This window comes from Aspergillus bombycis (assembly GCF_001792695.1).
Source record: "Aspergillus bombycis strain NRRL26010 chromosome Unknown contig00128, whole genome shotgun sequence".
Classification (NCBI taxonomy): domain Eukaryota; kingdom Fungi; phylum Ascomycota; class Eurotiomycetes; order Eurotiales; family Aspergillaceae; genus Aspergillus; species Aspergillus bombycis.
Genome location: NW_019170130.1, coordinates 4,710 through 30,043, shown reverse-complemented (window position 1 = coordinate 30,043; position 25,334 = coordinate 4,710). Strand labels below are relative to the sequence as shown.

Genomic DNA, 25,334 nt, shown 5'->3' with positions numbered 1-25,334 from the left:
CATCTCTCTCTCTATATCTGGTTCCAATCACGTCGCAGAACAAAATTCAAAGTGTTGTATACCCATCCGTTATATACTTGCATCAATATTTCTTGACACCTTTAAACAATTCAAACTTTTTGCCGCCTACTTAGGTTTATATAGGTGTGTGAAGTTTGATCAAAGTCAAATCAACCCACTCATGCTTCTCTTCGATTTATTGTCACTGTTAATGGTGATCGTAAGACAAATACATTAACCAGGCTAGGACGGACCAAAATGGTGCTCATTACGTTGTTTTGTAGCGTCTCAGAACCTTTTGGAGCGTTCACCTCTCCAGAATCCCATCAATTCACCGTTTTCTTTGACCCAGTCTCGAACACTATCCACCAGAGCCTTGGCCATGCCCTTGTTCTTGGATTTCCCATCTGAAGTCAAAGTATTGCGAGCAAACCCCGGAGCTGAAACATGGTCACCAGTGGCATATTCGGACCCTATGCTAGGCAAAACATTTTCACCTGCACTAAGACTGACAAAGAGCGCAAAAGGGACTAGCCAGACACAAAGTCCAAAATAAGATGCAACTTCAGTGAAAGTCGGCATGTCCTCCGCATTTATTTGGTATGGTTGTCGCCAGTTGGATGCAGCTCGCGACGCAGGCAGAGGTTTCGAGAAATGACGGAACCAGAGCCAATGGTTTAGACCAACAAGAACACATGACAGAATAAAAAAGGGATCTGATAGCTTGACAATGGGGAACCGTCTTAAATTGCTTGCATAGACGATGTGCGAGCCGATGCCGAGAAGAGATAGAGAGAAAGGAAACCGGTCAAAAACGAATAGGAGGATTTGGATAAGAATAATGCTGTATATCAACCGAGTTAAAAGGCGACGGGCGAGAACAGTATGTTCTTCTACAAGTTCCGACATATAATAGAGCCCAGAAGCTAGAGATCCGTTAGTCCAGTGCAGTCTGAGTACGATTGAACCCGCTTAATGGCAATTGAGCCGTAACACAACTGTATGGGGTTATTTCGTTCCACGTCCACTGGCAAGATATCCAACTCGGCAGCTCGCAGGTTATGAGGCAACACTCTTATCTTACCTATGGCCAAAGTAAGAAATGAGAACCCCACAATAACCCCCAAATATCCTAGTAAGGGTAGGATCCACATGTTGGAGAGCTGAAAGTGTCAATCTAGCTCCGATTGATATATTATATGTTGTGAGGTTAGGAAGTGGAAAAATGAAGCTTGGCGATCGTAATCTGTCCGATGATGAAAGCGGTCTGATCAATTGGGTTATATCTGAGCCGATAGAGGGGCAAATTGACTGAAGTTAAGTGATTGGAATAAACCGCGGTCAATGATTTACGAAGTACCACGTACGCCGATGCCTCAGGCTTTGATATACCCGTCACAAGGCACCAACTCCACCTTTCCCCTCGCAGAAAGCCATGAGCCCGGGAAAAAAAAAAGGTTAGAGAGAAAGAGCAAAGGTCTAGATCAAGTCGATTTCTTGTTGTTTTTCAACTCTTCTCTTTCGAGCTTATGTCTCAATATTATAAAATCTTCTATTGAACATTTCACCTTCAACCTTTTAACTCAAAGTAAGGCATACATTTTGTCTGCTCTCTAAGGCACTTCCCTAAGAAAAAGGAGACTTTAAATTTAAGGTAGCAGTGATGTCGCGTCCGGAGGATGTCTTGTAAGATCCCCAATCCGAAGAACTTGCACAACTCTTACCGAGAATTCATTTGTCCTTAACCCAAGGCCCCCTGACCTCTTCTATGACGATAATGAATCTCGAAAATATACCACGTCTTCGCGAATCCGTAACATACAATCTGATATGACCAATCGAGCACTCGAACTTCTTGACCTTCGATCTCCGTCACTGATTCTAGATATCGGCTGTGGCTCCGGACTTTCGGGTGAAATTCTTTCTGCAGTGCTCCCTGAGCATGGGGGGCCTCATACCTGGATAGGCATGGATATCTCACCTAGCATGCTTGATATCGCCCGTCAACGGGATGTAGAAGGTGATTTATTTCTAGCTGATATCGGGCAAGGAGTACCATTTCGTCCAGGCACGTTTGATGCAGCTATCAGTATCAGTGCCATCCAGTGGCTCTGCAACGCCGAAACGAGTGATGTTAGTCCTGAAGGGCGCCTACGGCGGTTTTTTGAAGGTCTTTATGCTAGCCTACGGCGTGGAGGTCGTGCTGTTTGTCAATTCTATCCTAAAAATGATGCACAGCGGAATATGATCAGTGGTGCTGCCATCAAGGCTGGTTTCGGAGCTGGTATCCTAGAAGATGACCCTGGAACAAAGAACAGCAAACTGTACCTTGTTTTGACTGTTGGAGGCGGTGGTCTGCAAGGTGATATTACAGGCGTCGTGAATGGAATGGATGATGTTAATATCCTGGATGCCAGAAGAAAGGCAATGGAGCATGGGAAAATGCAACTGCCCCGGAAAGGCGATAAGGCTTGGATTATGCGAAAAAAGGAACAGATGGAGAGAAAGGGCAAGGTTGTGAAACAGAATTCTAGGTACACGGGCAGAAAGCGTCGTCCAGCGTTCTAATCATCCGGCCATGGTTAGCTTTCCGTGCTTGATCAAGTCGATATATCTTTGGCGCTTGGGTTCATTGCGCAAACAGAAATCAATAAGGCAGAAAAGCAAATTCGAGCCGTGGCCACAAACGACATTGATCTATCTAATTACTTGCGTTGTAGCCATTACCACCCAGGCGCGGATTCATTCAGAGCAGGTTTCATCCAGAAGGCAAACATCAGTTATTCTTCTACTTAAGCCTTCATAAACTAACTGTGGGTATTGACCTTACAGTGGTATTCTTCTCTTGCCAATTTGGTTTGGCTTTTAGCCAAGACCCGCTGCAAATGAAGAGGTGCCATAAATGGCCAACACTAGGACGGCCTCCCGCTTCCCCCTACAAACTTGTGGGATACTAGATGGAACTATGTATTCTGGTTATGAATAAAGCAGAATTTCATCTATTTTCAAAACACTAGTATATAATTTTACACATCCTACTAGCTCCGCAAAATTGTGATAAGCCTCAATTGAGTAGGACGCCTTCGATGTCGCTTCAGCGAGAGATAATACAGTAAAGGAAGAAACCCAGGGAGCCAGCATGGCATTGACTGAGTAATCTACTGGCTTATACAAGCTTTCATTATCGTGAGAACAGCGATTAAGCCGGACAGAGATCCCATAAGTTACAGGGCAGCCTCCATCTTGTCCAGAACGGCTCTTGTGAACTCATGGGTGGTGGCCTGTCCACCCATGTCACGGGTTCTCGTTTTACTAGGAGGTTGTCAGCAAGGGAACAAAGTATCCCAGGAGCGGGTCATACTACTCACCCTTCACCGATGACATCGTACACAGCCTTGGAAATTCTATTTGCGTGGTCATCCAAGCCGAGGTGACGCAGGAGCATAGACCCAGAGAGGATCATAGCACTGGGGTTCGCCTGGTCCTTGCCCTTGATATCAAGCCCAACGTGGCGGCAGCCGGGCTCAAACACAGCAACGTCGCGACCCATGTTGCAACCAGGGACAACGCCTGGTCCGCCAACAAGGGCTGCACCGACATTGGAAAGGATCCCGCCGTACAGATTGGGCATGACCATGACGTCAAACTGCTGGGGCCGGGACACGGCCTGCATAGATGCATTGTCAACGATCATATCGTTGACCTCCAAAGTCGGATAGTTTTCGGCAACCTTGTGGAAAGTGCTACGGAACAGACCGTCGGCCAATTTCATGATGTTCGCCTTGTGAATGCAGGTAACCTTCTTCCTGTTATTTGCCAGGGCAAAGCCAAAAGCAAATTTAGAGATACGCTCAGATTTGGCACGAGTGATGATTTTCAGCGACTCGACGACACCTTGGACAGACTGATGTTCAAGGCCAGAGTATTCTCCCTCAGTATTCTCACGGATGATGCAAAGGTCGACATTCTCATGGCGTGTCTTGTAGCCCGGGATGTTTTTAATCAGAACAATCGAGGCAAAGATATCAAGCTCCTGTCGAAGAGCAACGTTGAATGATTGGTGGCCCGAGCGCTCAACCGGAGTGAAGAGGATGCCCTTGAGACCCAGCTTGTTGCGGCGAAGGGAAGCGATAGATTCCTTGAAAAGTTCTTCCGAATGCTTGTTGCCCGCATCAACACCACTAACATCTACCTGCTCCCACTCAATGGGCACATTATCGGCTTTAAAAATGGTCTTGACCGATTCAGCAACTTCAGCACCGATTCCATCGCCTTTGCTCAAAAGTACGAGGCGTCAGCAGGTCTAAAGTTGATTCTAGGGGGTATATGGGAACGTATATATACCTGGAATAAGCGTCACAGTGTATTTGCCGCCATACTTGGTCGGCTTGAAGATATCCGACTGAACGCTAGCAAAGGCTAAAACTCGCGAGTCAGTCATACGATTAATGTAAGACCAGTCATACGGAGAAGACTTAGACAACATACATCTTGCTGCCAGGGAGGAGCGGACGGTGGGAGCTGTCACTGCAGTGCGACGGAGGAAAGACTGTCAGGATGCAAGTTAGCGAACAAAATATATACGTGAAATGTAACACTAAGAGTGGTAATTCCGGGGGAAAGAAATTGACAAGGTGTGCGATTTAGAATGTACCAGAACTGAAGATCATGGGGGAATAAAAAGGAAGGAGGGTGTGGGAAAAAAAAAGGATACTGCAATGGTCGGTTTCTATCGGGCAGAAGGAAGGTAGACAAATAACCAAGGGTAAACCAAGAACAAAGAGAACACAATTCGAAGTCAGCCAATGATCGGGTATGTGTAGATACTTACTTGCGCGGGCTGCGCTGTCCTTAGGGAAAACATCTTAACAATGAACCAGGGAGAAAACGGGAGGGAGAGGAGAGAGGCGAAAAGCGAATCTAGCTAGAGAGAAAAAGGCGTGCAGAGGGAAGAGACGGAGGACGGGAAAGAAAGGCGGCCAAGGCTAAGGACAGGGAGTGCACGAGACACCGGAAAAAACGGCGGATCGTCTCGGCATCCATTGAAAGCCAACCTGTTCTTGGATAAGAAAGATCCGGGCCGATCTTATCTTTAGGGTCCATCACTCAATTAATCTATCAATCAGCTCATTCACGTTCTATAGAACCCCTTAAACAATGAGTGATACATGCTTTAGCCTTTGAGATTGTAAAAAGTCCGATCAGAGGTTTTCTATATCCTGCTGAAGGTGACTATCTCTCCTTCATTACTATTAGGTTTATTATAAAGATAGTATTTGTATGATCGAACCCCCTCCTTTCTTTTTATTGAGAGGGACAAGAAAATGATTTAGCAAACACATCCCCACTTCAAGTACCTGTTCCGCTACTTCGGTGTTCATTGTCCTTGATCTAACATACCGACTTTTCCCCTTTGGTATATCAATCAAGGTCTCTTTTAGTTGCCTTATATCAGTGCATCTAGAAAGCCATTCCTTATTGATGACTTAATGTGGTCATAAATAACCTTCAAAGGCCAAAAAGGCTCTAAACCTAATGGTCTAATCTAGCAACTAGATCATTCTGAAGGCTTCTCGGAAAGAAGAATAGAGCCATCCGTTCATTATTAGTCTGCTTGCAAAAGAGGCAGTGTTTGAACCACTGTGGATGCGCAATGTACGCCTGACTCTGGTGTACAGAAGATACTTTCAAGTAGGGCTCAATCAGGATACCGCTTGAGTCTACAAATTTTGTACACCAGACCCTGGCTATCCCTGAGCTGAATCAAGCGTAGGGGGGAGTGTCCCCCATGGCATGTGATGTTATTCATTCCCCACTAAGAAATATGTACCTGTTTGATCCCATCTCTGTTACGGGTCTTATTGAACATGCCCTTCATTTCCTATTCAATAACTTCTATTCAGGCTTGTGCTGCTTTGTCTTTCGTCTTGCGCTTCCTCTTCCACATGTGAATAGGGCAACTTCTCCATCAAGCATGCGGCCCCATGAATTCGATCGGTAAGGTTTCTCGCCTTTCTAGCTTCCATTATCCTATATAATCGACACTATCCTTGCCCGTCTCATATCATAATCAAGAATATCGATTCTCACAACTCTGCTTTCAACCAACTCAATCTAAACCGCCTATCAAACCCCTGGTCAGAAAGTCTTCTGGTTATCAAAGATGAAGCTCATTTCTGTCGTCGTTGCCGCTCTTGCAGCCACCAGTGCACAGGCCGGAGTTTTACAAAAATGGTGCGCACTGCCTGCTCAGGGCTGCTACATGCTGAAACGTGCCGCCGATGCCAGTGGAGACGTTCGACGTTCTGCTGAGGCCCTTGCTGAGGCCATGCCTGATGCAGAAGCCTTGGCCAAGTGGTGTGCCCTTCCTGGTCAGGGATGTCTCAAGGCTAAGCGGGCTGCTGAGGCTGTTGAGGAAGCCAGACGCTCCGCCGATGCCCTTGCAGATGCCATGGCAGATCTCGAGGAGTACTAGGAAGGTCAGTAAGCCCATGTCTTTGAATTGCAAACGTCACGTAGATTCTGATGGTGTTTGAACTAGGTAAGCACTCCGACTAGCCGTATCATTCTTCAGATATGTGAGACAAGAGCTTTGAGCGTGGCAGATATGTTTACAGGCTTGTGGCCGAGTCACTCTTTCCAATAAACTACTTACGGCCATCGTTACTTCGTCCTTTCTGATGCTTACATCGTTTAAGCGCTCTCAATCAAGGGCGCTTAAATGGGGGAGGGAGACTAGGGAAGGTAAAAGAGAGAAAAAAAGAAAAAGAAAAGAAAAGAGGAGAGGAGGAGTAGGAGAAATCAAGAAACGGAGACAAGTGAGAGTAAGGGCCCGTGGGATGTTACAGCAGCTATATATGAGCTGTCACAACAATCAGTTATTGCCGTTATATCTGTTAACTGTTTCTCGTACACCTTGTTTGGTTCCTATGACCAAATATACCCAATAAAACTACACCGGCTACACAAACCCACCCCACTTTATCATATAGACTCTGTACTAGTTCGTCCTTACCCATTGCGACTTCTACTATAAACCTGGCCAGCGTCCGGCACATATTTAATACAGTATTACTCATCGCCTGGTGTGTAGTAGGTCGATACCCACCAGAAATAATCGATTCCTTTACAGCACGCGATGATAATATTGCAGATTAAGTAATAGTTGGCGATCTAATAAACATGGACTAACCTTCTACCTAACACAACTCCGAGAAGCTTGCATTTATGAAAGCCATTTAGGTTGTACAAGATCACAGCCCGCATACCGATTCATCCCCTCCAAAGTGCTGTACTGACATTCAACGTATCTGTTCCCACCATCGATGACCCTGAGCCCTATAGATAGGGTCGTTTGACAACTTATACGGTGACCCCGTCGTCGGCTCATTCATCACAGGCTCGATTTTACCTGCACATGCCTCATAGTCTCTCTGTGCAAGAACCTCATAGCCGGAAACCATATATGGCTCGGCATACTGGTTTTCATCGTCATCGTTACCTCCATCGTGCATTGAGTCACACATATCCAAATAATCAATATAACCCGTATGAGTTGATATGTTTGAACCCCGTGCGTTGATCGCTGCCCCACCTGAAGAATATGCACACAGCTCGGAGCTCGACTGAGTCACCCTCTCCATGCTTGGGTCGGTGGATGCATCTCTGGACTCTGGGAAGATTTGCCAGATCTGGATTAAGCGTGATCGTTGCTCCGGCATTGCATTCTCAAATAACTGTAGCTGTGTGGGAGTAAGGGATAATGGGTTGATGTTTTGTAATCTCAGCATTTCATGTACTGGGCTTGGAGTCACGTTAGGGTCCAAGGACTCATCCTGCTCCGGTAATCCTGCTGGATATGTGCAGCGGGCCACATGCGAGGAGTGATGATAATGTTGGGTGATACTGTACGCGACCGGAGGATGGGCGGCTGGTGGCATCTCCTGACTGTCAGGCGGTATTGGTATATCCATACGCATTTGCCTGGAGAAAAGTGCCACAAGGTCTTCTTGAATTTGTAGATTACCTTCGGATGCTGGCAAACCGCACTGTATGACCGCTAGTCAGGAACACTCCCTCCCCTCGAACAGGTAAAACAAGAGAGAGACATCTACCTGACTACAATGAAAACCATCGGCAAAAGCAGCAAGTGCACTGGTGTTGTATGACACTTGCCCACAAAATGAGCAGGTATACGATGTAGACAAAGACATGGTTTGGGAAATCCAGGGTCATAAAAAGATGAAGGGAAATGAGTGCATAGAATATGAAGTTGTCACCGGTACTGCTACAGTACTAAAGGTTCATAGGCAGTATATGCAACAGAAGCACTACAAAGAAGTAGAGATTCATACGGACTAAGAAGTTCAATTATAAGCACTTGAACATGCTGAAGAGAGGCGGCGTGAAGCCATTTAGGCGGGAGATGCTACTGCCCAAAGATGCGGGCAGATTGGGCACTTATAGGGAGCGAATGATCCTGGCGACTGTTGAGACTTGACCAAAGTTCTGGGATTTCATTGGCGCCACTTTACATTCAGATTAAAACCAATAGAAAGTCCAAGCAGATCTACAGCCACTTATATAGTAGTAAGGAAATGGAGGGGCATTGATACTCCGTACTGTCACGTGATGTCGAGAGGTGGTCTACATCACGTGATACTTATTATACCACTAGTTAGCAGGCAGAAACCCCGTGACGCGGAGCTTGGTTAGACTGGGTGGTCGTACATACGTACCGCCTCTTAGACTGGGGCAGTTACTGTCTTGCTTATCATTTGGAGCTTCCAACATCTTCACACTACACTCGCTCTGTGGCTCTTTCTATCAGTTTGTCATTCCACACAATACTTATTGGCTTTCCTCTCTAGAAATAAATCAGTGATTTCCCTTATCTCGTGACAAACAAAACTAATAAAGACCATGGTTCGTTTTTGTTTCCATTTACGTGAAGGTTTGCTAAACACTAACATCATCATAACACAGACGTCCATCGGTACTGGATACGACCTTTCTAATTCTGTCTTCTCGCCAGATGGCCGCAACTTTCAGGTAGTTAATCGATTAAGATTTCCCATGGTTTTACTCTGACAAGTCGCTAAGTCAGCTATATCGATAGGTGGAATATGCAGCTAAAGCGGTTGAAAATGGAGGAACAGCCATTGGTATAAGGTGCAAGGACGGTGTCGTGCTAGCTGTCGAGAAGATTATTACTAGCAAGCTCCTGAAGCCAGGTGCAAATAAGAGAATAGCAACAGTCGATCGACACGTTGGTATTGTATGTCACGACCCAACTTCGACTGGTGTGGGAATAACCCATATCGTGATCATTGGACCTATTCACTGACATGTGTGGATCGAAATAAATAGGCTTCTGCCGGTCTAGTCCCAGACGGTCGACACTTTGTCACTCGTGCTAGAGACGAGGCTGCTTCGTGGAGAAGCGTATACAAGGGCCCTATCCCAGTATCGGCTCTGTCAAATCGTTTGGGCAGCTACGTACAAGCTTATACCCTCTACTCCAGTGTACGACCTTTTGGTGTGACCGCTATCGTTGGCGGCTGGGATTCTGAAGCTGAGCTTGCCGTTGACGGTCAAGTCGGCAGTGGGCCTAAGTCAGGCTCTGGGGGTAAGGTTGATGGAGCTAGGGCTGGGGGCCCAGGTTTATATATGATTGAGCCAAGTGGGCTGTACTGGGTAAGGCAGGCATCAACAATCCCAAACTAGCTACTGCGCTGACTACTACAAGGGTTACTATGGCGCCGCTACCGGGAAGGGGAGGCAGGCTGCTAAGGCTGAACTTGAGAAGTTAGATCTAAGTTCGGGTAACCTGAGTTTGGTTGATGCTGTAAAAGAGGCAGCTCGAATCATTTACGTCGCGCACGAGGATAGCAAGGACAAAGATTTTGAGTTAGAAATGTCTTGGATTAGCTCACTAGACGGGCCAACCCATGGCAGGCATGAAGAAGTGCCCAAACAGCTTCTTGAAGAAGCAGAAAAGGCGGCAAAGAGGTCTCTAGAAGGTGAAGATGAGGAGGAAGAGGAAGGAGCAAAGGATGGCACTAACCAAGGGGAGCGGATGGAGGAGTAAAATGAGCAAACCAAGGGCGGAATCTAAGAATATCCTAGTATAATATTTTTTTTTTTTTTTCATTTCCATCAAGTCGTTAATCCAGTATAATGTTGCGCATACATAAAGTCCTATACCTCTGACCATGAGGGCCTGCTACTAAAATCCTAACTTACAAGTGTCATCAGATCCTAATAATCAATCCCTGGAAGTTTTCGAAAAAGACCTAAGCAATTCTACCTTCAGCCCATTCTCTTCTTCTTGCTCCAAACTCCACAGCAGCGTTACCCCAATCTTCTCCATGATTATGCATTCCCTTCTTCCCTAGCCCAGCCCTTTCCAAGCCCTGTTCTTCAGTCAAAACGGTGAGCACCCCAAAAATGACAGGCACGCCCGAATCTAATTGAACACGCATCAATCCGTGAGAGACAGCATCTGCGATGTACTCAAAATGCATAGTCTCTCCCTTGATAAGAACGCCTATGGCTATAATGGCATCAAACGGCCTAGAGGTTGCAGATGCTGGGGATTGCGGAGACGCTTTGCTAATGTCTGCAGTGGAGGAAGAGAGCAGATCCGTGGCACTGATCCCCTCACCGGAGGACGAGCTCTTGGCTGCTTGTAGCTGAGAAGCTGCGTAGAGCCTAGGAGGAAAAGAGGACAGGCGTCAGGATGAAGCCCTGGTAGTAAAATAGCGGCATAAAAACAGAGTTATACTTACCGCTGAGCGGCGTATGGTAACTCATAGCTGCCAGGGACAGTCAGGGTTGTGATATGGTCCTCAACTACACCAGCTGCTAGAAGGCTCTTTCTTGCCCCTTCCACAAGAGGACCAATTATGCCCATATTCCACCTCGCATGAACAATTGCAATTCGGAGCCCCGAGCCTATAGAAACAGATAAGCAAGCGATGAGCCAAAACCTCCCCTCTTATGTCTCTATCATACCGTCAAAGCCTAGAGTAGCTCCTGGTCCTTTCAAAGATTCCATAGTTGAAATTTGTCACAGTTAAACGGGGTCAGTCAATTGTGAAAGCTGCAAGTCATACATAGGCCTTTGTGCGATGATTATCGAATCATCATATGGGGGGAATACCCCGCGGACCTGGTGGGAGAGTTGTGATTACGTAATTACCAGTATTCCAGAGAACTAACGTAACCGGAAAGCCGCTGGGTCAGCTCCATATCTCATGGAAAATTGTCTATTTTCAAATATCAATATCTCAACCACTATTAAATATATCGGGCTACAACTTAAATATATTATTAATATATATATAATCTACACCCTATCTATCTATTAGCAGAAAAAGATATTAAGAAATATAAATTATCGCTACATACTAATAATACAATAAAATATATTATAATTTATTTTACCCTTGTAAATAAGGATTATTAGAATCTATAAATTTTAAAGATTATTCTTCAGGTATATAATAGACTATCTATAAAATCTGAAGTACTTATTAAGTAGATTGGCTGAGATATTGGTGTTTGAAATAAGGCTATATTATATGGAATACAGAGCTGGTCCAGCGGCTTTCCAGTTATGTTAGTCCAAATTTCTGCCAGGTCGTCATTACCGCCTTTTAGTCATGTTGAACCTTCCTTCTCAAGTGACTTTTGAAACAAGCACGTCTTGGTGTATTTTTTCTATGTATTGTGTATTGTATACTTATTATAAAAAGTAATATTGCCTGTATAATTACTACTGCCACCTTAATAAGCTTAACTTTGGGAGAAACAGTACTTGCAAGACATTAGATCACTCAAATTTACGCTGAGATGGAATAGTATTGCACTAGATAAAGTGAGACGTCAATGGGATGAACAGGACCACTGTGGCAGTATTACAGCTTCTACCGCTTCTTAGTTCAGTAGTGATATGAGGATTCAACATCATATTTATTGTATATACTCCGGAGTAATAAGCTTCAATGGTGTGTCCATCTATGCCGTCTAATTATATCAAAAATACGGAGTAAAAGGCTAGGTAAGAAAATCTAATACCCGTTCTATGAGTGGATGGTTAACTCATTCTCCCGCCATACCTCACTCCAACTACACCGTCGTCATGGTTAACTGTATGTAGTAATTGGCGATCACCAAGGTAGTTAATATTTGATAGCTATGCACCCCGGATCGTTGTACTAGAGACAATATAGATCAATCTATATGGAATAAGAATAGAATATTACCCTACATTGAGTAGCACTAGGAGCATGCTCGACCCACTAGTATCCTAGTCAAGTCATTGAAACATCCCACAGATATCATTGCCTGCAACATTGCATTCTACCGGACAATTATGGAAATAAAAAATGGGAGGGGGGGAGGGAAACTCATTCGAAAGATAGCAAGGATGCTCCATAGGACTCTGCATCTTCCATAGGCCAAACTTCGCTGTGCCAATAGCGAAAATTTACTCAACAGTGACTGACTTGGCAAGGTTACGAGGGAAATCGACATTAAGACCCTCAGACACAGCCAACCAGTAAGCGATCAGCTGCAAGGGGATGACATTCAGGAGACCTTGCAGGCAATCGACAGTCTTCGGCACTTCGATTTTCACGGTTTGAGCCGAAGAGAATTCCGGGTCGTCGGAATTACAGATCACAATAGGGCGTCCACCTCTAGCAATGACTATCAAAGTATTAGACAAAATGACCACATTTGCTATTTGCTAGTTTTCAACTCACCTTGTTGATAAGCATTCAACGACTTTGTGAACAAGTTATCCCTCGTGAGAATCATGATGATGGGCAAGTTCTCATCGACAAGGGCAAGAACACCATGCTTCAACTCGCCGGACATAACAGCCTCACAATGAAGATAGGAGATCTCCTTGATTTTAAGCGCACCTATATAACGCATGAGCTAAGCACAATATATCGTATGATTAGTCACTAACCTTCGAGAGCAGTAGGGAATTGACCACCCCTGCCCAGCAGAAGCAAACTCTTCTGATTCTTGAAGTTTGCACACAGCTGCTTAATAGGCTCGTTGAGCTTCAGGATCTGTTTGAATTGCTCAGAGACCTTAGAAAGGCCCTCCATAATCTCCTCACGCCTCTTCTGCTTAGATGCCCTATCCTCACTAAGAGACAAAGCGAACATGACCATAGCAACAAACTGGGATGTGTAGGCCTTGGTAGAAGCTACACCAATTTCGGGTCCAGCGTTGATGTGCACACCGCAGTGAGTGAGAAGTGAGATGGAGGACCCTACAACATTAACGATACCAACGGTCAATGCTCCGCGTTCAAGACAGTAGCGCAAGGCCATGAGAGAGTCGGCGGTCTCGCCAGACTGAGAAACGAAAACACACGTGTCATCCCGGAATACCGGTGCCTGCCTATCTAGGAAGTCGGAAGCAAGTTCAACAGAGATAGGAATCTCAGTGAGCTCCTCGAAGACTCCACGCACAGCCATACATGAATGGTAGCTAGTTCCACAGGCAACAAAGATGATTCTTCTGCAGCGGCGGATAGTGGAAATGTACTGCCGCAGGCCACCAAGTGTAACTTGCTTGTTTGCAACATCCAATCGTCCTCTCATGGTATTGATCACAGACTCGGGTTGCTCAAAAATTTCCTTTTGCATGAAGTGGTCAAACTTGCCCTTCATAATCTCCTGGAGTTCGAGTTCAATCGTCTGAATAGCGCGAACGTTAGAAGTACCATCATCTTTGGTGAGACGATGAATGTTCAACTGTCCTTCATGCACATGAGCGATATCATCATCTTCAAGATAGAGGACCTTCTTCGTGTGCTCGACAATTGCAGATGGATCAGAAGACAAGAAAAACTCAGCAGGCTGGGGGACGCCATCATCAGAAAGGAAAGCACGAGACTGTGACCTATGCAAAAGGGATTTGTCAGGTGGGGCGAGGAGGCCAGTCGCAGACTTCTTGATGGCCACGTTCTGGGAAGCCTGCTCCGCAGGAAGAGCTCCATCTTCTGAGTATTCGACGTCCACGAAATCCACTTTCATTTTCTTCGATGTTCTCACGCCAATAACAAGCGGGGACCCTTTGCGAGCCGCAATGACCTCGTGGGGATAATGTACGGATTTGATGAGAAGCCCAAACGCGCCCTCAAGTTCCTTAACAACAGCCTTAGCCAAGACTGTAAATTCGATATCGGGCTGTTGATCATAAAGATATTTCGTGAGCTTTGCAATACATTCGGTGTCTGTGTCCGTCTCGAAGCGGAACCCTTTGCTCTCCAACAAAGCCTTGAGCTCTTTGTAATTGGTAATGATACCATTGTGGACAACTGAAAATTCCCAGTTCAGATCGGACCTGCATGTCAGGAACATTAACAAACAACCTTGATCCTAGTCGAGTTGATTCGACCACGGAACATCGGACTCACCTGTGTGGGTGGCAGTTCAAGCGGGAAGGCGTCCCATGAGTGGCCCAGCGCGTGTGAGAAATACCAGCATGAGATTCAAAGGACTTGGTCAAGTCGGGCTTGCACTCATCAATGAGCTCCCTAAGCTTAGCAACTTTTCCCACTTCCTTGAAAGCACAGACTTCATTCTTCTTATCCCCATCTATGGCGAGACCTGCGGAGTCGTAACCTCGGTATTCAAGGCGGGAGAGTCCTTTAACATGTCAGAAGACGCAAACAACCTCAATACCAGAGTGAACAAGTGCCAACCGTTGAGAAGAGTGTCAAGGATATACTTGCGGTCCCTCTCGACGAGGTAGTTAATGTAGCCGAAAATGCCGCTAAAGTTTGTTTAGTTACAGCAAAAGTTCAGTTGGCCTGGGTCTTAGGGAATGTACCACATGGTTAAAGAATGTTAAAAGAGAAAGCGAGCTAAAAAGTGAAAAGGTGCAGAAGGGGGTGTCTATATTTTTGGTATTTCGATAACAAACACTGCCTCCAGAATACTGAAAGCAAGTCACGTAAACGGTAGTGGGGTTTCAAAGTGTACTCTGGAAAAGAATAGATAGTCCTTAAGGGCGGTGTGGCGAGTGAGAAGAGAGGGAAGGAGGCAAATAAGTTGATAGTAAAGGGGAGATTGAGTAGATCGACAATCTGTTGGAAGGAGGGGGATGAGCTATGTTTTATGTTGTGAGATCGGCCCACACAGAGACCAAGGAAGCTGCTATGGACCGGCTCCAGGGCGCAGCCATTCATTCAACATGGAGCTGGCCAATAATGTGCCTTTTCTGCACCTTACACAGTTCAACAAACCTACTGGTATGTTTCACTCGTGACTCTCGGCTGGAGACCTTCCATGGCATGGACATGTTGCTAAGTTTACCTACTAAAAATTAAACAGGTCACTGGCTCCACTAGCAGATCAAAAATAACATCTCGACTATTAGGTACCTAGCATTTATTCTTCCCTCCACGGATTTTGTTCGTATTGTAATACATAGAACAACTTTTATCTACTCTGTATTACTTATGAATACACAAATTTCCATCGGAAAAAGAAATGAAAAAACAAAAGGGCTATTTAGCCCCCCTCGGTACCCTCAAACCTGACGTACTAGTTGAGTAAGATTAGGTTCGGTACAGTTTGAGACCCCTCACTCATAGATCAAAGCCAGAAGCTGTTTACATTGATTAATTTATGGCGAGTACGTTCCAGCGTATGTATATCATCAGTGATATCATGTATGCTGTATTTGTAAAAGGGGTGGGAATGAAACATGAAAGAGGGCAACCGAGCCTGGAGTACTCCTCCGGTATCCAATAAAGGCCTGGTCTGGTACCGACAACCGCTGTTGCCACGTTCATCTGCTGGTTCTTCCCATTATCAAATCTGTGACAACCAGAAGAATAATACCCCTATCCTCTTGTATCAATTAATATTAGAGGCCTCTTTCCTTATGCTCTTAATAATGAGTTTTTGACGACAACTACTAGTAGTCACTACTATTACTCACCTCTCAGGGGCGGAGGGATGGAAGGGAGAAGGGGTGACTCAATTCACCAACAAATTATACTTAAAAGAGTTCCAGTCCTCTCACTAGATAGTTAATTAGTTCCCTTGATACTTCTTAGGTGGCAACAAATTTTTTAAAAATTTTTTTGTAAAAAAAAAAAAAAAATTAAATAAATAAATAAAAAAGGGGGGCAATATCTAGTTCCAATATCCATATACTCCGCACGGTGTACCAGGGGCGAAGCATACAGTAGTACTACTAGGTTTATTTTTATGATGTCCCAGGGTTTTGGTTTTTGAAGTTACTATTTTTATACATTGTTATCGAGGCTTGGTCATCTTCCTCTCCGTGAACTCTTGCTATCATTTTAGGGCTGTAAAATATGTACCCGAGTTCTCAAAGTATAGTCTGGACCTTACGGAATACGAACTAGTTTGAACATGCCCTCTCTATACTTATTCCGTAGATTGAAAGGGACTATTTCCTTAAAAGGTACATACAGCACATTACACGAGAAGTGGGTATATATGCATTATGTACTATTTTGGGTAAATAGATACTCAGATCACTTTATTAGTCTCAGTAATATCCCTGAAGGTGCAGAGCATTATCATTAGGAGGGAAATTGGTACAATCTCACCGGATACCAGCCGGGCAGTTAGTTTCTTTGTGTGGCCACTCTAGTATTTAGGTGATGATCTCTTTCATGTGCACCTGGGACTCGAAATACTTGACTTGTATTTGCATTCTTATATATGGAATGTTAGCAGGTTGCAATCAGGCAGGTCAAGCGCAAAATATATACCTATAACAATGCTACGTTTATTCCATTCCAAGGAAGGTATTTCAGTGCCTTTTTCCATTCTTGGCACAGTAGATACTCAACAGCGATCACTATCTATTAACACATATTATTGTTCTCTCTATAAATGACAGTTATATACAGAGTACTCCGTACTGTATAATGAAAACACACACTGGCCAACTATTCGGATACACGACAAATACTAGCATCTATCTCTGGGTTACGCCAAAAATTTTCCCCTATCTTGGAATGCTATGTGTTTTGGTGGGTGGGGCTTGCGACGATCATGCACTCGGTGGTTTGTTTTTATATTTATATGTTCAGAGCTGTGCATGACAAGTCCGGTAGTCCTGTAGAACTGTAGTTATGTCCGATAATGATCTTGCTACCTAACAAGAATGATCTCTCAGAATTCAATCCACCAGAAAATACAAAACCCACTGGATTTCCTCTACTACTGCTTATTGTCAGACTACCAATCCTACATCGAGACATCGCGATAAGTATGAGTTTGCTGAAATTGCCTGCTGAGAGTATGTGGCCATCGGGGTGTGGCATTCGCTGACGATGAATGGAGCCCTTGATGAGAAGCTTCTCCAATAAACTACTTGGCCTTAATACTGAGAATGTTCGTATGTACGGTAGAATGTCCGCTGCATGTAGCTAAAAGCTGGTGTCCATTATATCTATTTACTGTGACGTTGTCGTCCATGATTGATCTCTTATGCTTGCAAAGAATTCAGGCAGGTTTCTTCTAAATAATAAATTATCATCTGGGATCGACAAGAGCCTCAACACTATCATAGGCATAATTACGTTCGAAATAATTGGGACACTAGAAGAGGGAGTAAGAATACCCCAAAGAGAAAAGGACAAGGACAGATGGATTGAGAACAGTGAGTATCTGATTATACGATTTTGAATATCTCTGAGCTGTTTAGATCAAGCTGAAGATATTAAATATCTACAATTGAAGTTTATTGTAGTCAAGTGCCGACCACTTTTATGTGTATGTTGACGTTGCGCGAATGAACTCTGCAGCATGTGCTCTGGTTCCAGGATCTAAAAAGCGACTTTGGCGACACTTTCTTCCCCTCACTCCCAAGGGCAAATAAAAGAAGACAGAATAAAGGACCACACCTTCCATGTTCAAAAATACACAAACCCAGAATAATGCAATAATTCCTTTGCTTATCAGTGGGTTGTACCCTTTTCAGCGAGGCTCAAATGAAGTCCCCTCCCCCACCGCTCCAACTTTAGTCGTGAGTTTCTTCGCGTTTTGGTTTCTTTACCGCGTTGGTAGGGCGATTCAAGAACACCATCTAATGGACTCTTTTGCGATTTTGAACTTCCCAAAGTCTCACATTCCTTGTGCTCACGTCAATTCAACCACTTCCCTTTGCCTTCGATAAGCTACCGCCTTCCACCCTTTTTTTTTCGTCCGTACCCGATCTTCTGCCGGATTTGGTTCCACTTTGTACGATTTACGCCAGAGAAGATTCCTGGTCTCATGACTGCGCACTAGCCGAATATAACGGTTAAGGATGCTGCCTTCTGATTGCAGCTGGTCTGATTTTGGCTCGTAGCCATCTCTCAGTATGTCGCGCTCCTCGGCAGGCTTTGCAGACTTCTTCCCTACTGCGCCGTCTGTCCTCCAGCAAAAACGATTTAAAGTAACTAGGGAGCAACCGCGACCTAAGGCCCAAGTTGATAGTGAACATAGCGATGAATCATCGACGTGCCCCACGGAAACAAAAAATATTCCCAACTTGTCTAATGGCGGTGCATCGTTGGATTCTGGACAAATATCTTCTACTGATTTAAAGAAAACGTCACCTGAATCATCCGTGGAAGGCTCTGCAAGCTCTACAACAGGAGATCGCCCGGCTTTTAGCTTATCTGTTGCTCAGCATGGCGCGAGCTCGCATGAAGCACGTCTTGACACCCTAACTCCTCTTACCAATGCAGAGTCATCGCCCGTTCATAAAGCAAACTCACCCCGGAATAAAATAGCAGAAGAGGTTATTACAAATGCTACTATCGATCCTAAGAGTGGAATAACCCCTCTGCACACCCCACCAACACCACAGTCTCAAGGCCGTCGCACAGGAAGCATCAGAGGTTACAAGCTGGTCTATGACCCTGACTCCGAAAAACGATCATCTTCGAAGGAGAAGCGAAGGAAACCCCGTTATGTTGAAATTATTTTGAGCGAACAAGACAATTGCCCCCCAGACCCTCGCCTGGGAATTCCAAATTACATGCGAGGTGCCGGTTGCAAGCAGAAGAGGAAATATCGACCAGCGCCCTATCCTTTAAAGCATTGGCCTTATGATGCTTCAACGACAATAGGGCCCGGGCCTCCTGCGCAGATAGTCATCACTGGTTTCGACCCTCTAACCCCCATCGCGCCGATCAGCGCCTTGTTCTCGAGTTTCGGAGATATTGCCGAGATAAATAACCGCACGGATCCGATTACTGGCAGGTTTCTTGGAATATGCTCAGTAAAGTACAAAGACAACGCTTCATTTCGGGGTGGTGGTCCTGTCCTTGCAGCAAGCGCAGCTAGGCGAGCGTTCTACGAATGCAGAAAAGAGCAGCGCATTGGGACGCGAAGGATCAGGGTTGACTTGGATCGCGATGGGGTTGTTTCAGACAGATTTGTGGCTAGGGCAATTGAGTCCCAGAGGATGGGACAGAAAAGCAATCTTCTATCTACAGAAGAGGCGAAATCAGATTCGGAAATAAAGAAAAATGAGCCCCCTCCGACGGCGCCGAAAGGTCCTTCAGGAAAATCCTCTGTTCGCCCTATGGTTGTGATTCCTGAAGGACCGAGGGCAAATTTTCTTAAACCCGTCATGCCGTCCTTGGTTGAGGAAGTGCCCATTTTGAGTCAGATCAAAAGGGATCCGTATATCTTCATTGCTCATTGCTACGTACCAGTCCTTAGTACAACCGTTCCACACCTTAAGAAAAGGCTCAAGCTGTTTAACTGGAAAGACATTCGTTGCGACAAGACCGGGTACTATATTATATTTGAGAACTCTAGGCGCGGCGAGGAAGAAACTGAGCGCTGCTACAAAATGTGCCACATGAAGCCTCTGTTCACCTATATCATGAATATGGAAAGCCAGCCTTATGGCAATCCCAGCTATGAGCGCAGTCCAAGTCCTGAGCGATGTCGAGCAGAACAACGCGAGCGAGCAGAAAGAGAAAGATTGGAAAGAGAAGTGGGTCTTGATATCGAAGAAGAGAAAAAGCAGCGTGCGGTTGACCTTGATCCCTGCCAAGAAGTATTAACCATCATAATCCGGGACCTGAAAGATAAACTTCTTGAGGATGTGAAGTCACGCATTGCTGCACCAGCCTTATATGACTACCTCGACCCGGACCGGCATGCTCTGAAAAGGAAAACGCTAGGTATCGCTGACCCGGAAGGGATCACAAGACCCATGTTTCGAATTGATAATTCATTCGGGACACCAGACTCGCGGACAGGGTTATCAGACACAAGGCGTCCTTTCAGTGGATCTACACCAAATATTCTTGCACTTCCGCGTATTCGGAAGGCTCGTCATCTTGGTCGGACAGATACTGCTTTCTTGGACGAAAGGCGCAAGCAGCCGCTGCGGAGAAGAGAAGTCCGACCACTGTATCACCGACTGCAACAGTTGCATGACGTTGACGACTCAGATGATGAGCAACGAACACCAAAAGATACGGATGAGCAAGACAGTCGGCCACCAAGTCGGATGAGCTCGGGTACTTCAGAGTCTGATGATGACGACGGCTTTGTTTCTGAGGCTTTGGGAATTCCACTTGTAAAACTGGCTGGTTCATGTCAAAGTCAAGAGCCCGAAGAGATTTTGAAGGACAATCAATCAGTAGGCGAAAGTTCACAGCTTGAAAGCCACGGAATTTCTCCAGCGTCGCGAAAGCGGAAAAGAGCTAGTGAAGAACTCGAGGCGCGCAAAAGACAAAAGGAAGATGACGAACTTTTTGGCATTGATCCTGTTACAGCAACCGAAGTCGAAGGCGCCCAAATCATCACAACCCCTATACCCGTGGACATAAATCTCAAAGGGCCAGAAGCTGCTCTTAGTATCCTGCCAGAAGAGAGTCATGATAATCGGCAAGAGATGGGAGGAGCCAACCATCTGGACCTCAATAGTATTGATATTGCGTCCTCAACGATAGAGAAAGACCGACACGGTATACTAGCTCCCCTTGACGATGTCAATAGTGCAAGAGTGCGCGAAGAATCCAGAACAGAGGTGGAATGGCGAGTGTCGAATGATGAGCCTAGGCCCATTGTCGATGACGACGACGCAATAATCATGGATCTCGACGGATGGCAGAATTTAATAAAAGACGATGAGGATCTGCACTTTCTTCGAGATATCCTTGTTGGATATCCCGAATCCAATGTTGGAAACTTGTCGGCTTGGGCATGGAGACAGAAGGAAATCAAAGCCCTCAATCATCCCGGAGATGTGGGTCCCGTGTGCAAAGAGACTGGCATCACAGGTTATTACGTACCCAATACAACAGGTGCTGCTCGAACTGAAGGAAGGAAGAAAATATTGGAGTCGGAGAAGTCAAAGTACCTGCCACATCGTATCAAAGTCCAGAAGGCGCGTGAAGAGCGCGAGGCCAGAGCAAAGAATGATCCGCATACTGCTGCAGTTGAGGCTGCAAGAGTTGCTGCGGCAAAGAACATATCTAAGTCTACATCCAGATCTACACGAGTCAATAACCGCCGATTGATTGCAGACATCAATGCACAGAAACAGGCTCTTCCCACTCAATCCGGAGACGGCGACGTCCTTCGCTTTAACCAGCTGAAGAAACGAAAGAAGCCAGTACGCTTTGCTCGGTCAGCTATCCATAACTGGGGCCTCTACGCCGAAGAAAATATATCAGCAAATGACATGATCATTGAATATGTAGGTGAAAAGGTGCGGCAGCAGGTTGCAGATATGAGGGAGAGGCAGTATTTAAAGAGTGGAATCGGTAGCAGCTACCTTTTCCGCATTGATGAGAACACAGTTATAGATGCTACAAAGAGAGGTGGCATTGCTAGGTTTATCAACCACAGCTGTACACCGAATTGCACTGCCAAGATCATTAAAGTCGATGGTAGCAAGCGTATTGTTATATATGCTTTGAGAGACATCGAGAGAGGTGAGTTTGGCAGAAGCATATTAATAGTCCGACGGGTGCATAAGTTAACGTATATTCTCTGCAGATGAGGAGCTGACGTATGACTACAAATTCGAAAGAGAGTGGGATAGCGATGATAGAATCCCATGCCTTTGTGGCTCAACCGGGTGCAAAGGTTTCCTTAACTGAGATGCTCTCAGCGTAGGAGGTTTCTCAGTTCGTCTGCCTACCGCTGTTGCCCCTCTTTATTTTTCATTTCTTCGCTCAACATAGCATAATATCCGGACTTGTTTGACTGATGCAGCATTGGTATTATGGCGTCTTGGCAGAGGCTTGGGTTAGCAGCTGTTCACATGAAACTGGCCAATGTGTAATTTTCTGCTTTCTTGTTTCCATTGTTGTCTGCGGTTCCCATCACGGCAACGCCTTGTATTTCATATTATTTCTGAATCAACTGCAACAAGCATGTACCATATAGCTTTCATCACTCGGCTTTTCGTCACATAAACTTCTTTATGATATATGCGGTCCGGGCAAGCACAAAAGACGCTGGCGGGGTTTGTAACATGTAGAATGAAACGATTTGCGGTATAAAACCTGATGTACTAATGAGGCAAGGCAGGGAACAGCCTTGAAGCCCTCCCAGGCTATTGTGACCTGACACTCAGCTCGCCGCGCTTAATGGAACAGCATATGCAGAAAATTTAAACTAAAACAAGTCAGAAATTGTAGGGTGATAGAAAGACAGCGAAGCCACAGACCCAAATGACTTGGTAAAAGGAAGTTTGCAATCCCCTCTTTGATCAAGTATTCATGGCCGCAATTCCCACAAGTCAATTTTCCCTCAATAATTTGGGTTTCCAATAATAATCGATGAAGCTGCCTTAATATTTGTTCATCCCTGAGCTCATCGCCCTCCGGCTTCTTATCCAGGATTTTGGGGAACCCAAGCTTGTAATGAGTGAGCGCTATCCTTATCTGAACACATCGCATAGCAGTGTGTACATTGTACTTACCTCATTTGCCATTGTCTGTAATGCATGCCAATCAATTCGAGGGACAATGTTACGAATAAACTCGGGTTGAAAATCAAGCTCCTGCAGCTCAAGCTCCGCATCCCTAAAATGAAGTGGGAATGACGCCGGTGATGCCTTGCACCCTTTGACGGCACATGTCAAAAAATTGGCAGTAATCAACTTCATTAAGGCTCTTATAGGTATGGTGGTGTGATGTTCGGTTGCGAATGGAGCATGTAAGAGCAGAGACAGTAGAGGATATTGCTTGGGGCAAATTATCTCATAGCGGAAGAGGACAGAAATCTACTGGGGAAAAAAAATCCAACTTAAACAGTACTTTCACGCGTAAAGTAAACTCGCAACCAGAGTACACAGTCAATTTCTGGCCATCCACGATGTGTATATTTACTAAGGCTTCATGTAATGGATATATTTCATGATATAGAATATATCTCCTCGTCTCATATCAGCTATCGAAAATAATGCATTTAGTATGACCCAGCCTGAAGCCAATAAGACTTAATCGTATTCATTATTGCATCGGTAAAAAAACGGTCTGTTGACCTCCCAATGGAATAAGCCTTGTTCCCTTCGATGAGTAGACGAAGAGGAAAGGGTGTCCGCTAAACTCCACATTTCATTTGATCACGACATCCACGAGGTCACCATCTGCCATGTCATACATCAACAGACGAGAACTGGGATCTAACCGATCACCATCAAACACTAGGTATACTTCCTGGTTTTCCGGTAAACTTTTTGCATCACGAAAGATAGTGACAAGTCGCGAGACTTGCATTCTTGGACTAACATTCAATTCCAAGTCGCCAGCTCTTGGGCATTTCAAAACGACCCTTGTTGATAGAAGCCCGCTGCTGCTATCTACAGCTGTAGACTCTTGGGAAGATGCAGAGTAACTTTTATGCGAGGCTTTCCAGTCATCCATTGTCATTACATTGTCTTCGATAACAGCCTCCATGTGGATACGGATGTCTTCTTTGCTGCCATGCTGAATATGATCGCCATGTACTGAGCTGTCAGCAAACCCTTTTGGCACGCCAATCCCCAAGCTCCTGCATGTTGTGACATCAAATAACCTTCTGCCCTTCCAAGTCAGGAGTATGGAGGACTGCATCTCTTTCGGTATACTTTGGCGGTTACACCATGCAAGACGAACATCTCGCAGCGACTGTGACATTTTTCGGTGGACTATCAGCGGCTTCGTGCTTTCAATTTCGGAGGTGATAAGAATCTGAACAACCGTATCATAATCCATAGAATCAGGGTGCTGATCTGTATGGACTCCAACTTTTCGCTGGTTATTTCGAGCATCACAAGAAACAGGGATCTTGTCGACTGCCTTTTCCGTCTCGGTTATTTCTGCATTGGTACTTGGGTAGGGCCAACCGTGAGTTCGCCGAATATCTCCAGTGTTAGAGGAATCAACCTCCGAGTCAGCAGCGCTAGCTTTGTCTGTTGGCAATTGCACCGGCGTCCGGTAGTCGTTACGATCACTTATGTATGGCGAAGTCTTCCAGAAGTCAACGCTGCGTGGAGGTATGACTTGTATATCGCCTCTCTCTTGGTCGTCATCAGGAAGAACTCGGGGTGCGGGTTCTCTTGACAACGGCGCCTGTGAGATGTGTCGACGCTTACAAACCTTACCGTCCTCTGTAGTAGAACTGCAAGGACTACCTAGTGGACTATCTCGAGCTACCTTACTTGCAGCGATAATGTCTGCGTACGTTTGGCCAGCACGACGGTAGAATTCAGAGTCCATATCATCATCTCCCCTTGTTGCCCACGAAGGCCTCTTAAAAAATGACCGCATGAGCTTCAGGCAGGTACCGGAAAGATATATCGCGTATTCTTTCAATTAACAGGATTCCGCCAGCTAAAAGAATGTCAAGGCGAAGATATATCTGGGTGCCTGATATCTTAGGCGGTCAATTTTGCACTGCGAAAGGCACCCTTTGGACGGAGCGCCTGTCTTGAGGTATTAGGGGAGTATGATGGTGGACTGTAATGTGAAGAAGTCTCAATGACGTGTTGGTTGGGCGGGACCATCTAAGCTCCTACCTACAACCTACATAGTACACAGTAGTTCAGTCCAGTATCCACAATAGTTTCCAACTTTATACCACTCCGTCTGGAGGCTGAATATACTGGGAATGGTACGTACTTCCTATCTTTTGAGACTCATTAAGAGTATCCGTAAATGTGTGATTACTCAAATTGTAGGTACTCATCAGCATGTAGTGCAGTTGTGGCTAAGTGGAGAAGGCATCTATTCGCCACTCTTTGTACTGTATAAACTACATGAGATATTAAGGTAAGAAATACTAAAATTTATGTATACACATACCTAAAAA

General features: G+C 45.3%; 10 protein-coding genes across 10 annotated transcripts; 4 read left to right on the top strand and 6 right to left on the bottom strand.

Moving 5' to 3' along the window:
- Positions 1–288: 288 nt before the first annotated feature.
- ABOM_010743 (uncharacterized protein) lies at positions 289–909 on the bottom strand (the record flags this gene model as incomplete). The annotated part of the gene is made up of 1 exon (XM_022537871.1): positions 289–909. One exon carries the CDS (start codon positions 907–909, stop codon positions 289–291), a length of 621 nt encoding a protein of 206 aa, XP_022384572.1.
- A 921-nt stretch (positions 910–1,830) lies between these two features.
- ABOM_010742 (18S rRNA methyltransferase BUD23) lies at positions 1,831–2,568 on the top strand (the record flags this gene model as incomplete). The annotated part of the gene is made up of 1 exon (XM_022537870.1): positions 1,831–2,568. The coding sequence occupies one exon, from the start codon at positions 1,831–1,833 to the stop codon at positions 2,566–2,568; it is 738 nt and encodes a 245-aa protein (XP_022384573.1).
- A 656-nt stretch (positions 2,569–3,224) lies between these two features.
- Positions 3,225–4,864, bottom strand: ABOM_010741 (isocitrate dehydrogenase (NAD(+)) IDH1; the record flags this gene model as incomplete). The annotated part of the gene is made up of 5 exons (XM_022537869.1): positions 3,225–3,312; positions 3,369–4,272; positions 4,345–4,419; positions 4,489–4,549; positions 4,832–4,864. The coding sequence occupies 5 exons, from the start codon at positions 4,862–4,864 to the stop codon at positions 3,225–3,227; spliced, it is 1,161 nt and encodes a 386-aa protein (XP_022384570.1).
- A 1,299-nt stretch (positions 4,865–6,163) lies between these two features.
- On the top strand, positions 6,164–6,475 carry ABOM_010740 (mating alpha-pheromone PpgA; the record flags this gene model as incomplete). Its single annotated transcript, XM_022537868.1, has 1 exon — positions 6,164–6,475. The coding sequence occupies one exon, from the start codon at positions 6,164–6,166 to the stop codon at positions 6,473–6,475; it is 312 nt and encodes a 103-aa protein (XP_022384571.1).
- Positions 6,476–7,301: 826 nt separating this feature from the next.
- Positions 7,302–7,940, bottom strand: ABOM_010739 (uncharacterized protein; the record flags this gene model as incomplete). Its single annotated transcript, XM_022537867.1, has 1 exon — positions 7,302–7,940. The coding sequence occupies one exon, from the start codon at positions 7,938–7,940 to the stop codon at positions 7,302–7,304; it is 639 nt and encodes a 212-aa protein (XP_022384587.1).
- A 982-nt stretch (positions 7,941–8,922) lies between these two features.
- On the top strand, positions 8,923–10,090 carry ABOM_010738 (proteasome core particle subunit alpha 7; the record flags this gene model as incomplete). Its single annotated transcript, XM_022537866.1, has 4 exons — positions 8,923–9,051; positions 9,119–9,277; positions 9,370–9,696; positions 9,749–10,090. 4 exons carry the CDS (start codon positions 8,923–8,925, stop codon positions 10,088–10,090), a joined length of 957 nt encoding a protein of 318 aa, XP_022384586.1.
- Positions 10,091–10,295: 205 nt separating this feature from the next.
- On the bottom strand, positions 10,296–11,059 carry ABOM_010737 (lumazine synthase RIB4; the record flags this gene model as incomplete). Its single annotated transcript, XM_022537865.1, has 3 exons — positions 10,296–10,713; positions 10,791–10,956; positions 11,017–11,059. 3 exons carry the CDS (start codon positions 11,057–11,059, stop codon positions 10,296–10,298), a joined length of 627 nt encoding a protein of 208 aa, XP_022384591.1.
- Positions 11,060–12,493: 1,434 nt separating this feature from the next.
- gfa1 (glutamine--fructose-6-phosphate transaminase (isomerizing) GFA1) lies at positions 12,494–14,867 on the bottom strand (the record flags this gene model as incomplete). Its single annotated transcript, XM_022537864.1, has 6 exons — positions 12,494–12,714; positions 12,771–12,932; positions 12,983–14,373; positions 14,447–14,678; positions 14,735–14,805; positions 14,863–14,867. The coding sequence occupies 6 exons, from the start codon at positions 14,865–14,867 to the stop codon at positions 12,494–12,496; spliced, it is 2,082 nt and encodes a 693-aa protein (XP_022384590.1).
- Positions 14,868–18,381: 3,514 nt separating this feature from the next.
- set1 (histone methyltransferase SET1) lies at positions 18,382–22,135 on the top strand (the record flags this gene model as incomplete). The annotated part of the gene is made up of 2 exons (XM_022537863.1): positions 18,382–21,967; positions 22,032–22,135. The coding sequence occupies 2 exons, from the start codon at positions 18,382–18,384 to the stop codon at positions 22,133–22,135; spliced, it is 3,690 nt and encodes a 1,229-aa protein (XP_022384589.1).
- Positions 22,136–23,599: 1,464 nt separating this feature from the next.
- On the bottom strand, positions 23,600–24,742 carry ABOM_010734 (small ubiquitin-related modifier domain-containing protein; the record flags this gene model as incomplete). The annotated part of the gene is made up of 1 exon (XM_022537862.1): positions 23,600–24,742. One exon carries the CDS (start codon positions 24,740–24,742, stop codon positions 23,600–23,602), a length of 1,143 nt encoding a protein of 380 aa, XP_022384588.1.
- Between the last annotated feature and the right edge of the window lie 592 nt (positions 24,743–25,334).